The 16973-nt window shown below is 48.0% G+C and overlaps 1 protein-coding gene across 1 annotated transcript in view; it reads right to left on the bottom strand.

Moving 5' to 3' along the window:
* Positions 1-12896, bottom strand: part of SH3RF3 (SH3 domain containing ring finger 3) — a 660635-nt gene extending 647739 nt beyond the window's left edge. The window contains exon 1 of the mRNA XM_006873039.1: positions 12300-12896. Within this exon, the coding sequence (XP_006873101.1) occupies positions 12300-12896 (597 nt within the window). The remainder of the gene's footprint in view (positions 1-12299) is intronic.
* Positions 12897-16973: the final 4077 nt, after the last annotated feature.

The following is a 16973-nucleotide window of genomic DNA, read 5'->3' as shown; positions in this document are numbered from 1 at the left end:
ACAACAACCATTCCTATCCCAAGTATTCCCAGTGCTTTGTATGCCTGTCACAGAGCTGTTGTTGTTAAGTGCCACTGTCTGTTCCCAGTCACAGAGACCCTATATAGCAGGGGTGGGCAATGTCCGATCCACAGGCCATACAAGGCCCATGAAATCATTTGGTCTGGCCCTGCTAAGGCAAGCACAGTTTCAGCCATCACATTGGGGGATGGAGGCGGCGATGTGCCGTGGAGTCGGTTCTGACTCATAGTAATCCTGAAAGGGTTTCCGAGGCTATAAATCTTTACAGGAGCAGAAAGTCTCATCTTTCTCTCGTGGAACAGCTGATAGTTTCTAACTACTGACTCTGAGGTTAGCAGCCTGACTTGTAACTGCTACACTACCAGAACTCCTTAGAGCCAGCACACTGTTGTAGTTACGTGCCGTGGAGTTGGTTCAGACTCATAGCGACCCTGCATAGGGTTTCCGAGGCTGTAAATCTCTATGGGAGCAGAATGCCTCATCTTTCTCCTGCGGATCCACTGGTAGTTTTGAACTGCTGACCTTGCGGTTGGCAGCCCAACTCGTAACCACTACACTACCAGAGCTCCTCATAGCCAGCACATTAGGAGTGAGCTAATTAAATGTCTGACTCAATATGGTAGGCTAATTTTTAAATTGATAATATTGTATGGTCCATGAACGATGTTACAAACTTTGGCAGACAAAAGGTTCCCTACCCACGCTGTATAGGGTTTCCGAGGATCAGGTGGTGAGTGTGAACGACCGTCCTTGAAGTTCAAACTGACCTTGCAGTACAGTGCTTATCCTACAACACCACACCTGGATTTCTGGTATACAGTAGGCATTCAGATTATTCAATGGAGCAGAAGAGAACGCATTAATATCCTGTCCTAGAGCCACTGTGTGTATGTGCGTGTGTGTATATATATGGAGAGAGAGAGAGTCCTGGGTGGTGCTGTGGGTTCATGCTCTGGACTGCAAAGTCATTTGAACCACAAAGTCAGCACTTCAAGCTCACCAGCTGCTCCTTGGAAACCCGACACAGGGTCGCTATGGGTAGGAACCGACTCAACAGCACTCAACAACAACAACAGTGTATATACATGTCTGTATCACTGTGAACCCCGGCTTTTTTCCTGGGGGCCCTTTGTCTTTTGAACACTGTTTGAGATTTCCCCTTTGGCCCCTGTCTCAGCGCCCTCGGTTCCAGTCCACTGACATCTGCATGGTTTCCGTTCTCTCAGCACTCCTGTCACCTGACTCCTACGGCTAACCGTAAAGTACTTACACTCACGTCAATTCACAAAAGCACCACACACACATCCCATTAAGCAGAAATGCAAGTATCATTATATCGTCATGTCTGCAGACAGCCATCCTATCAGGTAGCAATGTCAACCCATGTGGCAGAGGAGAGAAATACCCAATGAAACCACCAACTCTCAGACACATCCAGGACTCCCAGAGGACTACTACGCCACTAAATATTCATAAACCATGGCGAGCCAAATCCCAGCGTAAAGAGCAAAGCAACAACTGGTGGGTAGAATTCAGATGGTGCTAGGACTTTATCCACCGCATTCCTTCTAATTTCACTCAACCTCAACAGGAGGTTAGACGGGAGGGAACAGGGAATCCCCCATCCTGCTGTGTTGGTGTGCGCTTTACACCATTCACCACTACCAACACTGCATCCTGATATCCTAGGCTTATAAGACTCATTAAAATCCCAATAGGGTACAGATCAAGCGTGCACCTCAAATCCATCAAATCCCCAAATCTCCCAGTCTGATAAAGATTGACCTCACCGTCTTCAAGTGGTACCAGACAGAATATGTCCCCAAACCAAAGTTCTGCTCGCACTTTATTTCAAAGATGGACTTCTAAGGGGACAGTGTTAACTGAAAAAAAAGAGCAAGAGATGAAATACACATTGCATTAAGAGACACATCTGGAATAACTGTATAATTAAGATTCAATTTTGTCAGCTTCTGCAAGCATTTGGGGCCCTCAAACGCTGGAACAATGAAACAATTGGCTATAATTCCGCTCAGCTCAACGGCATCAGGAATAGGTTAATGCCAGGCAGTTGTAGACAAGCCACCGCGTGGTTCAGGTTAACGTAGTTTTCAGGAAAGTCTGCCAACAGCTATGTCAGCAATTGAGAAGGAATATTCTCCCCTTCTACCTGTTTTAAAGCAAATTATTGTTTAGAATTTTTTTAAATATAATTTTAATGAGCCTTGTATGGATTACACATATTGTGTCTGATAGCAAAAATACCACTTTGGAGTAATTTGAAAGTTGAAACAAACAGATATAATCGACCACTCGGTTTAGCTGTCCACTCATTTTTAATCACCCAGTCACTACGTATATCACCTGGATAGTGAGGAAAGAAGACCGTAGAAGAATTGACGTGTCTGAGTTATTGTGTTGGAAAGAATACTGAAGGTGCCATGGGCTGCCAAAAGACCAAAGAGATCTGTGTTGGAAGAAGTGCAGCCAGAGTGCTCCTTGGAGGCCAGGATGGCCTACCTTCGTCTCTCATACAACAGACATATTGTCAGAAGAGACCAGTCCCTGGAGAAGGACATCATGCTTGGTAAAGTGAAGGTTGGAGAGAAAGAGGGAGGTCCCCAATGAGATGGATTGGCACAGTGACAGCAATAATGGGCTCAAGTGTAGCAATGATTGTGAGGTTAGTGCAGGACCAGGCGGTGTTTTGTCCTGTTGTGCATACGGTTACTGTGAGTTGGGGCCGAATCGACGGCACCCAACCACAAATGTATATCCCTACCCTAGGAAGACCCTAGGAAGAAAGGCCTGGAAATCCACTGAAATGCAGCCGATCACAAGGGTCCGATCCACACTGACCACAAGGATGAGACAGGACTGGGCAGTGTCTCGATCCACTGTGCAGCAGGCCACCATGAGTCAGGGGCTGATTGAATAGCAGCTCACAGCGATGTGTCACAGGGACACTCTGAATGTCAAGACAAAGCACGGGTGTAAGCACACACATACACACTCGCATACACACACCCCTCACTTCATGTGGCATATGCAATGAATCCATGACCGGTACAGTGGGTCCTGTCACGGGTGCCCCGTCAGTGATAAGAGACTTGGGGATTTTGCATCAGGAGCATGCATTGAAGTAGTGAGTAAGTATGTAAGTCACTGCATGCTCATCATTTATCCAATAAAGTACACTCACTCACACAAAGTCTCAAAGAAGTGTGACTGTTTTGCCCGTAGCACAGGGTCAAAAAGTGAGAAAGCCACGATTAGAACCCACAGTCCTGGTGTGGTGCTGTGGGTTAATGCTCTGGACTGCATGGTTGCTTTGAACCGCAAGGTCAGAAGTTCAAACTCACCAGTCGCTCCTTGGGTACGATATGGGTTGGAACCGATTCGCTGGTACTTTACAACATACCTGTCTGTATTCTGGTACCGCACTTGACACTCAGTCCCCAGCCTCTCCCCTGGTTCCCTCACAAGACCCCACTGTGCTCAGAGGTCCACCCTGTCTTTAGAAAATGAGCTTCAATGCAGGAGTATGGGACTTCAGGTCAGGAGGGGAAGCCAATCTGCATCCTGTGGCAAGCTGACATGGTTGGGGTACAAGTATGTGAGATGTCACAGGCCAATGTAATGGGAGGGTGACCAGAGAGGGACGGTTCACTGACCTGGAGAAAACAACAGGAAGAAACCCTGCTTTCTCTGCTTTGGGGCATCGCCACGGGAAGGTACGCCTGGACCCCCAGCATCTAACATGAAACCAAGTGGGTAATACTGAGGAAGCGGGGTATACAGTGGCACAGCAGAGATGGAACCAGCGTGGCTGTCTAGAGACCAAGCGGGCATTCCAGTTAATGACCAGGACTGCTAAATGAAAGGCCGGAGGTTTCAGTATACCTAGGAGTATTGGAGAAAAGACCTAGTTACCTACTTCTGAAAGGGCATAGCTGTGAAACCACTATGGCACACACACAGGTACCACACGGGGCTCCTGGCTTGGCCATCTTAGAGGGACTGAGCCAACTGCACACTGACAGCACATGTGTGAGGTCATTCCTTCCTCACAGGCAGTGAACTTACGGCTGCTTAACATCAAAGTGAGAACAGACAGCAACGCTCTTCTTCACATGCACACGCCGCAGCTCCACAGTTCCTGCCACCTGCCTGTAGGATCAACAGCCCAGATCCACTAGATGATTGTTGTTAACTGACGCTGAGTTGGTTCTGACCCATAGCGACCCCGTGTAGGGTTTCCAAGGAGTGCTTGGTGAGCTTGATCCGCCAACCTTGTAGTTCAAACCAATTTTGCAGTCCAGCACATTAACCCACAGCACCATACCAGGACACCAATTCAAAGAGTGAATTGTGGCTATGGGCCACAGAGACTCTAAGGGGTCAGTGGTTCTTAGGGTTGTGACCTAAGTTTGTGGTTAACTGAACTTGTCACCTCTGATCACAAAATCTGCTAGCCAGTTAGTCCAAAGTTCTTTCTACTAACTGTGTGTGCCCTAGAGCAAGGAAAGCCAGGAGTCTCCATTTGCACGGATGTTAGCTCTCTACCTCACTAAACTGTGGTAAGGGATAAATGAGGAACGCTTCAGTCACTTGCCTGAATGCTTGGGACAAGCAGCAGTGGTTGTGCGCCGTGGAGTCGGTTCTGACTCACAGTGACCCTGCATAGGGTTTCTAAGGCTGGAAGTCTTTACGGGATCACAAAGCCTCATCTTTCTCCCACAGGGTGACTGGTAGATTCAAACGGCTGACCTTGCAGTTAGCAGCCCAATTTGTAACTCACTACACTCCCAGGACTCCTTTGGGACACAGTAGGGACTCAATCTTGATATGTTTAGATTACTTGTGAACTGGCTACAAACTGAAAGGCAATGTTACTGGACGTCGCAGAGGCCCTGTGTCTACTTCCAAGAGGTCCTCTGTAAACAGAGTCACTCAAGAGGACTTGCTGTGACTCATTTGCCACTCAGAGCCTGGTTACCACAAACCAACTAAACAACAGAGCTGTCTGTTTTCTGTTTAGTCAGACCCACCAGGCTCTGGGTATCTCTCTGTGGTGACCATATCACATTCAAGATCCAACAGGAACAGCAAAGTCTCCACAACATCATCAAGCAGAACTGAAAGGGCAGGGGGGCAGACCCTGACTTGGTCACTTCCTCGCTCTCTGACTCTGCCCATGTGTCCATCTCTCTGGGTCTGCGAGGAGCAGTTACATTGCTCAGTTCCCAGACTGACCGTGAACTCGCCATGAGGCAATCTATGGCAAAGTGACCAAGGCTGCACTCAGTACTGGTTGAGTACCAAATCTCAGGCACGAACTGCCCAACCGTCAACAAGTCAAGAGCACATTAATTGGCTTCCAGATACTTCCGGCACTCTCTAAGGTGGCCTCCTCCTGCCTCTGTAAAATAGTCACACACACCTCACACCCTGAAGGTTCAAGGCTGGTCAAACGCTGTCTATCATGTATCCACACCGGCCTGGTAAAGCCTCTGATAACTAGGAACTAGTCCTCTTTATTCCCAATCATGTTGATGTAAGTTGTATGTTGTTGTTGTTGTTGTTAAGTACCATTGAGTCACTTCTGACTCATAGCGACCCTGTGTAGGGTTTCCACTGAAAGTTTCATCTTTCTCCCATGGATCGGCCAGTGGGCTCAAACTGCTGACCTTGTGGTTATTGTATGGAACTGCAGTGCACCCATGCAAATTATATGTATAATGATAATTAATGATTTAATTAAATAGTATACAAAAAACTGTTGTTCCTTTCCTGCTTAGGAAAGACTCAATAAAGTCAGGTTGTTTTAAAGTTGTTGAACTAAGTGTGAACAAGAATATATTAAAATATTATTGCTGTTAAGCACCACTGAGTCACGTCAGACTCATGGTGACCTGGGTTTCTGACGAGCAGCTGGTGGGTTTGAACCATCAACCTTTGGGATTGCAATCCAGTGCTTCTCTACAAAGCCACACTAGGACTCCATGAAATCATTGGGGCCGGGGGTGGGGAGTTAATTATTTAAGTCTATAATGATGCTCCACTCAGAATTCTTTGGAAGAATCTTAGTTGTCATTCATTTAAAAGAAACAAATACATCATAAATCATGATGGCGGTTTAAGTTAGAAAGACAATTTGTCATGCCAACCAGTAGACATAAATGCAAAGAAAAGTCCTTACCCTTACATAAGAAAATGACAAATGAGCACATGTATGTGTGTTTAAAAGAGAAAATATTTCATATAAAACAATTAGCAAATCCAGCGCCATCAAGTCAATCCCAATCCAAAGCAACCCTATAGAACAGAGAGAACAGCTTCCTAGGGTTCAGAAAGCGTTGAGTCTTTACAGAAGCAGACAGCCCATCATTCTCCCAGGGAACCGCTGCCACTGGCAGGGTAAAGCCATCAACCTTTCAGCTAGCAGCCTAACACTTAACGGGTCCCTAATTTATTTGACTTTTCCCTTTCCTAGATCCCAGTCACGCTGGCTGAGAGATACAGAAGAGATTTCAAATGGATTCATTTTCAGCAAATCGCACAGTACTTGAAGATACACATTACAAACTGATTAGGTTGTAAGACCAAAGGTTTGTATCATCAAAGGTATCGCTCAAGCTTTCGATAGTTCTTTAATTTGTGAAAAAGAGGCCTTCCTCTTGAACTTCATAGAGCTCTGGATTTTCAACAAGCTCTACAAAAATCAGAAGGGATTCCAACCCCTTGTGTAAAACAAGAGCTCTTTCTGTCTCGTTCACCTACAATGATACCAGGCACAGTACCACAGTAGACAGACAATAAATATGGCTTACACTCCAATATAGAGTCCCGGGAGGCACAAACCTCTAAGTACTCTAACCACAGAGTTGGTGGTTTGAACCCACCCAGAGACACTTCAGAAGGAACTCTCGCAAGGGGCTTCCCTATGGTCACAGTCTTGAAACCCCTAAATATAAGGTAAATCATTTTATTCAAAAAAGTGTCTATTGGCTTATATCTAAGTCCTTCTTAAAGCTCTCATATTAAAAAAGAACAGTTTTTAAATGACTCAATTTGAAACCAGAAACCCTTTTAGAAAGACACCGTGCTATGAAACGTGTTGGTCAATGCTTGTTTTGGGGGGTGTTAAAGGGGTTTCCTTGTAAAACTGTAAAAACAAAAACCATCAGGCTACAAAATTTAGTGCTCACTTAGCATCCTTAAAGTCCAACTTCATAATCACTGCTGTTGCAAGTTACTTTTAAAACAGGGCTTTTTAAAGACCTCTAAGATTCCACACATGACAAATATTTGCCAACAGGGAAAATGAAAAGGCAGTGGTACAACATTGGGTACGGAGTAACTGTAACTTTGTATAAAATTACCACGGGCAGAATCATTAACCAATGATTAACTAATGCAAAAAAAAAAAAAATCTTATCACAAATGACTCAGGTGAAACTAAAGCCAAGAAGTTCTGCCAACCAGGTCGGGCTGATCCAAGGAGCTCTGATGAGAACCAAACACCCGCTGAAAATGATGCAGATGACGAGGTGGAGAAAACATGTTTCATGAAAGGCAAGTGGACACAAAAAGAGAGTAACACATTTTCCCCAAGACGCAGTCCAAATGTAAGTGCATTCCCAGTGCCTGAAGTGTCAGTAAATTAACCAAGGAAACACTCCAAAAAGTTGTTTCCTTATCTACATACTTTAAAAGTTGACACACGCAAACTGGCCCAAGAGAAGGTGTGGGGAGTTTCTTATTGGGAAAGTACGGTACTATCTTATATTCAAGCGAGTCTGACACTCAGTCACAGATGATATTTACCGAATGATGACAAGAATGCTCATTTATTAAAATCGTGCATCAACATTCAGCGCTGCTACAGGAAAAAAACAATCCCAGTACATACAGCACGTAAAGCCTGCGTAAAAGTACTTGTCAGATCAAATTGTTGTTGTCGTTAAATGTCATTCTGTCAGTTCCAACTCATAACAAACCTATACAGGATTTCGGTGGGCTTGAACTGCTGACCTTGTGGTTAGCAGGCCAGTCCAGACCAGAACTCTCAGCTCAAATACTGTTGTTGTTGTTAGGTGCCATCGAGTAGGTACTGACTCATAGTGACCCTATGTACAACAGAATGAAACACTGCCTGCTCCTGGGCCAACCTCACAGTCATTAATTACTAGGTCTGAGCCCATTGCTGCCACCATTGTGGCAATCCATCTCGTTGGGGGTCTTCCGCCTTTTCTCTGACCCTCCACCTTACCAAACATGATATCCTTCTCCAGTGACTGGTCCCTCCTGACAATATGTACAAAGTATGAGAGACGAAGTCTGGCCATCCTGGCCTCCAAGGAGGATTCTGGCTGCACTTCTTCCAACACAGATCTGTTGGTTCTTTTGGCAGCCCATGACACTTTCAACATTCTCCTCCAACACCATAGCTCAAAAACATCAATTCTTTTACTGTCTTCCGTATGAGGCTTTTGCATGCATATGAGGTTATTGAAAATACCAGGGCTTGAGTCCGGTGCACCTTAGTCCTTACGCTAAGCTGACATCTTTGCTCTTCAACACTTTAAAGAGGTCTTGTGCAGCAGATTTGCCTAATACAATGATTTCTTGAATGCTCCTTCCTTGAGTGTTGATGATTGATCCAAGCAAAATGCAGTCTTCGACAACTTCCATCCATTTCTATGGGATGTTATTTATTGGTCCAGTGATGAGGATTTTTTTTCTTTACATTGAGATGCAAACCATGCCAAAGGCTTTGGTCTTTGATCTTCATCAGTAAGTACTATAAGTCCTCTTCACTTTCAGCAAGCAAAGTTGTATCATCTGCATATCACAGGTTGTTAATGAGTCTTCCTCAAATCACAATTTTCTTCATAGAACCCAGCTTCTGGGATTATTTGCTCAGCATACAGGTTGAATAAGTATGGTGAAAGAATAGAGCCCTGGCACACACCTTTCTTGATTTTAAACCATTCGGTGTTCCCTTGTTCTGTTTACACAACTGCCTCTTGGTCTATGTACAGGTTCCTCATGAGCACAATTAAGTGTTCCGAAAACTTATACTTTGCAATGTTTTCCATAGCTTGTCATGATCCACACAATGGAAAGCCTTTGCATAGTTAATAAAGCACAGGTAAACATCTTTCTGGCATTCTCTACTTTTAGCCAAGATCCAACTGACGTCAGAAATTATATCACTCGTTCCAAGTCCTCTTCTGAAACTGGCTTGGCCCTCTGGAAGTTTTCTGCTACTGTATGACTGCAGATGTTTTTGGATTACCTTTAGTAAAACTTTACTCGCATAGGATATCAATGATATTGTCCAATGATTTCCATATTTCACTGGGTCACCTCTCTTTGGAATGGACACAAATATGAATCTCTTCTAGTCTGATGGCCAGGTAATTGTTTTCCAAATTTCTCGGCAGAGATGAGTGCCTGCAGTTCTGCATCAGTTTGTTGAAAGATTTCAATTGTACCCCATTTATTCCTGGTGCCTTGTTCTTTGCCAATGACTTCAACGCACGTTGGACTTCTTTTCTTCAGGATCATTGGCTCTCGATCAAATGCTGCCTCTTAAAATGGTTGAACATCAACCATTTCTTTTTGGTATACTGACTCTGTGTGTATCCACCACTCGTCTGTCAGTTTGTTGTACTACAGTGGCTCGTGTGTTGCTGTGATTCTGGAAGCTATGCTATAGGTATTTTAAATACCAGCAGGGTCACCCACAGTGGACAGGTTTCAGCTGAGCTTTCAGACAAAGACAAAGTAGGAAGAAGGTGAGACGGACTACTTCTGAATACACTCAGTCCCTGGAAACCTTATGAAGCAGAGGAACACTTATCAGCACCAGCTCAAATAGCAATGAATCAACTACAGTCCTTTCCCTCCTCCCCCGAGTCTTAGTGTGGTACTGTGAGTTAATGCGCTGGACCGCAAGGTCACTTTGCACCGTAAGGTCAGCAGTTCAAGCTCACCAGCCGCTCCTTGGAAACCCTATACAGGGTTACTATGAGTCAGTACTGACTCAACGGCACTTAATAACAACAACCCTGTCCCGTGAAATAAAGACGCATTAGAAACCAAAATGCCATGACCTAGAGTAGAGGTCTGAAGATAACATGCAGACTTCTCATTGATCAAGAAGACTTCCGCTGACTATTAAAAAGCTGTGGATGAACCTCTAGAAAGCATTTGGATCCCCACCCCCATCACGCTTTTTCTCTTCAAAGCAGCATGTGTAAGATTCATACTCTTTCTAGAACCCAAATCTATTGTCTTTAAGATGCATCTGTAGAAAGAACTGAAAGTCATAATTAATTAAGTGGGGAGGAAGAAAGGAAGGACACAAGAAAATATTCTAACATACATATAAAAATTTTTCTAAAATATTCTAAAAGCTCCTTACAGAGCAGTAGTAGATAGTCCAATTACTGCATGTCCCCATAAAGAAAGTCAACCAGTGTTCCCAGATCTCATGAACAAAAAACCTAGCTCCCTATTACTATGTGTATTACAAACAGTTACAAGCTTCAATGCCATCAACAGTCCTAAGGAATGCTGCAAAGGCCACAGAATTCCAGGAGGGAGCTCAGGGCTTTGACCTTCCCTCCTGCAGGATTTACCTTCCAAGCTGCAGGTCAAGCACAATTCCCTTACATTGAATTGGGATGACACCTGTAAGTATGTGGTCAGCATGGTCCCAAAGTCATACCATTCTCTGAGTAAAAGCCTGCTTATTTTGCCAATGATAACTACAACACTTTACATAAAAGCAGTTAAGAGGAGGAAGGAAAGCTTTGAAAGGCTATGACAAGAACGCCTAAGTTTAGGTATTTAATCACAATTCAAAGTAAAGAATTCTAAATTCTCCATCCGCAGTAAATGAAATGAAAGCACAGTCATTGTTTCCTGATCCATGGGAGAAAAACACAGCGTTTGGCAAAGTATGACATTTAAACTCTGCAAATAAACAGCCAAGAGCTTACATTCTTACACTTAGAGTGTAGCGTTGGTGAGTGATTCAGAGGCTAGAATGTTCCCAGTATTTCATAACTATACGTGTTCCAAGGTTTATATACATGCCTTAATGCACATCTACTCGTTACATGGTCAAAACTAGAACAAAATTGTATTTCTAAAACAAATGACAATTCCAATGCATTAAAGATATGTTATTTTTTAGCCTTTAAATGGGCTAGTGTGCATTTAAAGAAATTACAAAATGAGAGGTAACTTGTTGCTGAGTAAACCAGCATCCCATGAGCTAAACCCCTCCCCACCCCCATGATGGTCCCCAAAGCAGCTAAGATTGTGTAATGGCAAATTCTAAGAAGCTTTTGAAAGCAAATTACTAAAGCCCTCAAGAGTCCTTTGAGTGAAATAAAAGCAGTGAACACTCCACAGTGTAGGTGCACAAAAGGAAATCCTAACTACCCACGTGGGAACCTAGTCCTGCAAACAGCCAAGGACAGAAGCAAGGCTCCTGGCAGACGGTGCCAAGTTCCCTAGAAGGGAATGGGCAAGACTCTCCTGGGGGGAGGGGGGGGCATCTGGGTTAACCCGTTCCTTCCACTAGAACGGAGTTGCCAAACGCATCCCACATTTCACTCTGCCCTCTCCTCTGTCCCTCCCTCCCTCCCTCGCCAAACACACACACACACACACACACACACACAGAGGCAGAAGTCTCAGGATCTTCCAGATCAGAAGCCAGAAAACATTTAGAAGGAACTGCATCCTCAGGCGCGCCAAAGAGCCAACTAGAAAGCGCGCATTCAGAGGGTGAGCCTGGGCGCCCAGGACAAGAGGGCAGTTTTTGAGAGGATGACAAGAAGGAGCAAACTTTAAGAGCCCTGCCATCAGGTGTGAGCAGGGGGGCAGAAAGAGTGCCCACATGCGCAGGAGACTCACACACTGAGTCTGCGGGATATGAACAGGTGGGGAGGTGCGCTGGGACCAGACGTAGCAGGTGGTGGGAGAAGGAATTCCAGACCGGGAGGATGGATGAAGGGAACTGAGACCAAGAAGTTCCAGCGAGCGAGCAGTGCAGGATGGGTTTGAGGGCAACACGTCCAAGAGTGTCCAATAAGAACCCTCACCGAGTCTCTGGGGCCAAAGGAAGTTGGAGAAAGATGAGCAAGGTAAATGAGGGACCTCCCTTGCTCTCCACCACTGTTACTCACATACTCACAAACACCCCCAACACACTCACACCCTCCATGACTCTGCACCGAGGGACAGAAACCCACCTTTGCCAAAGGCGCGTTCCTGCTGGCAGCGGCCAGCTCCCGCAGACTGGAGGTGGCACTGCCGGCCGCCGCCTCCACGGGAAGGAAGACGGGGGAGCCAGGGGCGCTGCCTGCCGCCCCGCCGCCGCCGCCCCCTAGCGCGGGGGCTGCTCCGGGACTGGGGCGCGCCGGGGGGCTGCTGCCGTTACTGCTGCTGCCGCTCCCCGTGCCGCTGCCGCCCGCACGGGGCCTCTGGCGGATGCCGTCCAGCAGGCGCACCAGCAAGATGTTGGCCGGCAGTTCATCCACACCGCAGCCCACCAGGATGCGGCACTCGGGACAGCGCAGCTCGTGGCGGGAGCACACGATGTTCTCCAGGCAGCGGCGGCAAAAGGTGTGCTGACAGGGCAGCACTTTGGCGGTGGTGTCCAGGCGCTCCAAGCACACAGAGCACTCCAGCAGGTCCAGCAGCGAGGACTCGTCCATCTCCTCGCCCACCGCGGCCGTGGCCGGCGCCCGCCGCCGCCGCCGTTCACCCGGCCTCTCGTCGTCACCCTCGCTCTGCGCAGCAGCGGCGGCCGCCTTGGAAGCGCACAGCCAAGAGGCTCCGAGAAGCATGGAGAAGGCGCCGCCGCCGGCGGCCGCGCGCTCAGCTGTCCTAGGTCCTGGGGCCGGAGCAAGGCCTGCCGCGGGCAGCAGGCATCAGGGCAGCGGCTCAGATCGCCGCCGAAACGCTGGGCTCCGCCTCAACTTCATTCACCCACGGCAGAGGCCAGCGGGGCCGAGGGGGGTGAGTGCCAGAAGGGCGGCGGCTGCAGCGAAGCAAAGGAGTTCTGCTATCTTCCCACGGAGCTGGGGACCCAAGGCTCCAGCGGCGGTGGAAAGCTGCGCACGGAATGGCTGGCTTCGCTCCGATCCAGAGTTCTACTCCGTTGCGCGCAAACTCCCGCCCAAGCCTGAGCCCACAGCTGTCCTTCTAAGCCGAGCGCCCCCCGGGGCTGCCGGAGACACCTGTCCCGCCTCGCGCGCCGGCACCGGTGCTGGTGGCCGATGAGTCCGCCAGGCAGGACTCTCAGCGGGTTCCTGACTCAGAGCCGCTGCCCACTGCCTGAAGCCCCGCGGCAGGAAGTGCGGAGAGCGGCCTGCCGGGTCCCAGGGGAACGCTCCTCGGAGGCGCTGGCGAACCGCACCGCCCCCGCGGCGCCTCCATGCGCCCGAGTCCCTGCCCTCCAGCCGCTGCCCTCGCTGGCTTCAGCCGACCCTTCCTCTTCCTCTGCCGAGAGCCAGTGCGCTGAACCGCGGCACTGCAGGGCGGCGCGGAGGTCACGGTCACTGCCGGAGGCCCGGGACACCGGGGGCGGAGAAGGGGCTCCTTGCGTCCCGCTGGAACTCCCCAGGTCTCGGCTGCACCCCGCGATTGGCCGTGTCCCTTAGGTAATCCTCCAGGGGTCTTCGGAAATGATGGACACCAGCTCGGATGGCTTCCTCCCTGCCCTTTTCTCCCTTTGGGGCCCTAGTGTCTTCTACAGTGTTCACCGGGTCTCTGTCAAGTCTCCCAGTGTGGCCACGAAGGAAAGTTTTGGCTACGTTCTTGGATTTCCTTCCTTGCCAACGTCAGAGAGCAGATGGGGGGGCACACGCCATGTTAGGGAAACGTTCCCCCCGACGACTCCCCGAAGCTTTCCGAATCCGGTCCCCTTTCTACCCGGCGTGCAGAAACCACAGCCCGGAGATGCGGGATGTTTGCGGAGCGCCGCCAGACGAAGCAGGAAGGGAAAGGCGCCTCTAGTTCGCGGGGGCGGCGCAGCCGTCGGCGCCCGGGGGCCAACCCTCCCCAGCCGTCCCGAAGGAATCGCCCGCTGCCAACCAGACAGGACACGGGGCGCAGTGGCGAGGGTCTCCAGCGCCCTCTCTGTGCTCCGCAGCGCAGTGTCTTCTTTAACCCCTCTCCGATTTTTCTTCAGGAAACGCAGAGGACGGGAAATTCGCGCTCTCCTTACCAACCCCAGGCTTCTGAGAGCGTCAGAGCAACGGAAATACGTACCGTAGGAACTCGGGAAGCAGGGAAGTTTGGGCGGTTTGCAGCCAAGGGTGGTTGAAGAGATTTCCTGCAGTGCGCTGCCCCCTCGTGGTCATTTTCTGATTGCCTACGCGCCACATCCCAGGCCAAAGCAAAGGCGCATTTGACAGTCTTTTTTTAGGGTTATTGTTTATTGTTGTGGTTATGTGCCTTGGAGTCAGTTCCGACTCATAGCGACCCTGCACAGGGTTTCTGAGCTTGTAAATCTTTACGGGAGCAAAAGACCTCATCTTCCTCCCGCGGAACAGCTGGTAGTTTCGAACTGCCAACAGTGAGATTAGCAGCCCTATTCGTAACCACTACTGTACTGCGCTACCAGAAGGAGCTCCGGTAGCGCAGTAGTGGTTACGAATCGGGCTGCGAACCGCAAAGTCAGCAGTTCGAAACTACCAGCTGTTCTGCGGGAGAAAGATGAGGTTTTCTACTCCCGTAAAGATTTACAGCCTCGGAAACCCTGTCCAGGGTCGCTATGGGTCGGAACCGACTCGATGGCACTTAACAACAACAACAACTGCGCTACCAGAGCTGTATTCATGAGCTATTCAGGACTCTCCTACTCCTAGGAGGGTCAACCTGGTAGGTGGTTTGTGAGGGTAAGTGTAACTTTTTTGGGTTTTTCAGGGAGTTTGTAATATCTGGTGAGACTTAAGTATCAAGAAGGGAGCTCCATAGGATCAACGTTGGAATGCGAACGATAAAGTCGAGGGCACCAAGCCCTCCAGTCACTCTGAGAGTGAAAGATGAGGTTTTAAAAGATCTAAAAGCTTCCGGAAACCCCATACACTAGGGGTCGTAGGTCGTAATAAGCTACGTCGTAATAAGCTACAACAGACTCCATGGTGCTTAACAACAAACACCACCAAAAAGCAAGAATGTGCTTATGAAGCAATGTTTTGTTTTGTTTTTTAATCACCTAAACATAGTGATTTACAGCCTCGGAAACCCTGTACAGGGTCGCTATGAGTTGGAACCGACTCCACAGCACATCACCACAACAGACAACACCGGAAGTCCTGGTGTGGCACTGTGGAGTAATGCTGTCAGACTGCAAAGCCGTTTGAACTGCAAGGTCAGTGGTTCAAGCTCACCAGCTGCTCCTCGGAAACCCTATACAGGGTCACTATGGGTTAGCATCGACTCGATGGCACTTGACAGCAACACTGTGGGGTCCTGGTGTGGCGCTGTGAAACAAGCACTTAACTGCTCAAGTTCTGTGATTCAAACCCAGCTACTTCTGGTCACCTACAGAGTTGCTATGAATGGAACCCACACAAGGACCGTTGACAATTGGAAACCTATAAAGGGGTCTTGGGTCAGAATGAACTCCATGACAGTGGGTTTGAGGTTTGTAAACAGCTCTGTAATTCGTTTAAACTACATTTTACAAATAAGGAAGGCAAAGTTCAAATGTTTGAAATAGTTGGGGCCGAAATGTGTTCATTTTTGCATCCCCAGAGCAGAAAATGTGGGAATGACCACATTCTGCCAGAATTGAAGCACCATGTAACCGACACATCTTTCCACTTTAATATCCCAGTGCTGAAAACAGTGCCGAGCACTCCCTCCCCCTCACTGCCAGCAGGCCAGTTCTGACTCTTAGTGGCCCTACAAGATAAAGTAGATGTGCTTCTTCCGGTTTCTCTAGTTGTGGATCTTCACAAAAACAGACTATTCGATTTTTCTCCTGGGAGGGCCTGGGAGGTTTGAACCACCAACTTTGGGGTTAGCAGCCCAAAGATAAACCCACTGAACTCAGTTCATCCCATATTATAAGTTCAATAAATATATGTTAAATACATCAAAGAAAGTCCCAACCTAGTGGTCATTTGAACCCATAGCTTATTACCTCAGTCCCGGGTTTCCTGAGTTCATATTAGGTTACCAATCTTTGGAAACTGCTTCTAATGAAAGCAGTTGCCTTTCCAGACCTGCCTTGTGGATATAACTCAATAGTGTGGATTTTTATATGTTATTCACATCAGGTCTGGCAAAGGTGTCAGCTGGAGGGCATTCCTGAGCTGCCTGGCATCCTGGAAACTGAACACAAATTACCACAAGATCCAGAGAAAATGCACAGAACCACATTCACAGTCCAGCAGGAACCACTTAGAAATGTTCCCAGAATGCTTGATCCAAAAGCAGGTGATGCTGATAAAGGAGAGTCAAAACAGGGGTTACCTGTGTTAAATGTTCTCGGTGCTTCCAGTCACAAGCAACAGAAACCAAGTCTAGCTCGATTCTGTAGGAGGAAGACTATTAGAGTATTGTAAGAGTAAGGGGAGGAATAATTACTATCAGGACTGACTGTGAGGGTTGGAAAGTAAAGGCAGACGTCTTGTAGCAAAAGGAGGGGAGTGACTGACTTTGCAGACCAGGAGTGGAAGTCCCTGGGACCATCAAGGGAGAAGAGCGGAGAGCGGGACCCTACCCAGAGAAACAGTGATGCCAGAGATGGAGGCAGAGATGATGGCGTGAAGAGATGGAGCAGCTGGGGACTTGAGATCCAGAGAGGGCGAGGGGCTGTGTGCTGAGGACTGAGGGGCAGGCTTGCAGGGTATACCCTTTGGTTGGTTGATGATGCATGGAGGGGATTGTAACCATAGAATGAATGTAAA

Source organism: Chrysochloris asiatica, unplaced genomic scaffold, assembly GCF_000296735.1.
Source record: "Chrysochloris asiatica unplaced genomic scaffold, ChrAsi1.0 scaffold00220, whole genome shotgun sequence".
NCBI lineage: Eukaryota > Metazoa > Chordata > Mammalia > Afrosoricida > Chrysochloridae > Chrysochloris > Chrysochloris asiatica.
This window is presented reverse-complemented; position numbering and strand designations above follow the sequence as displayed.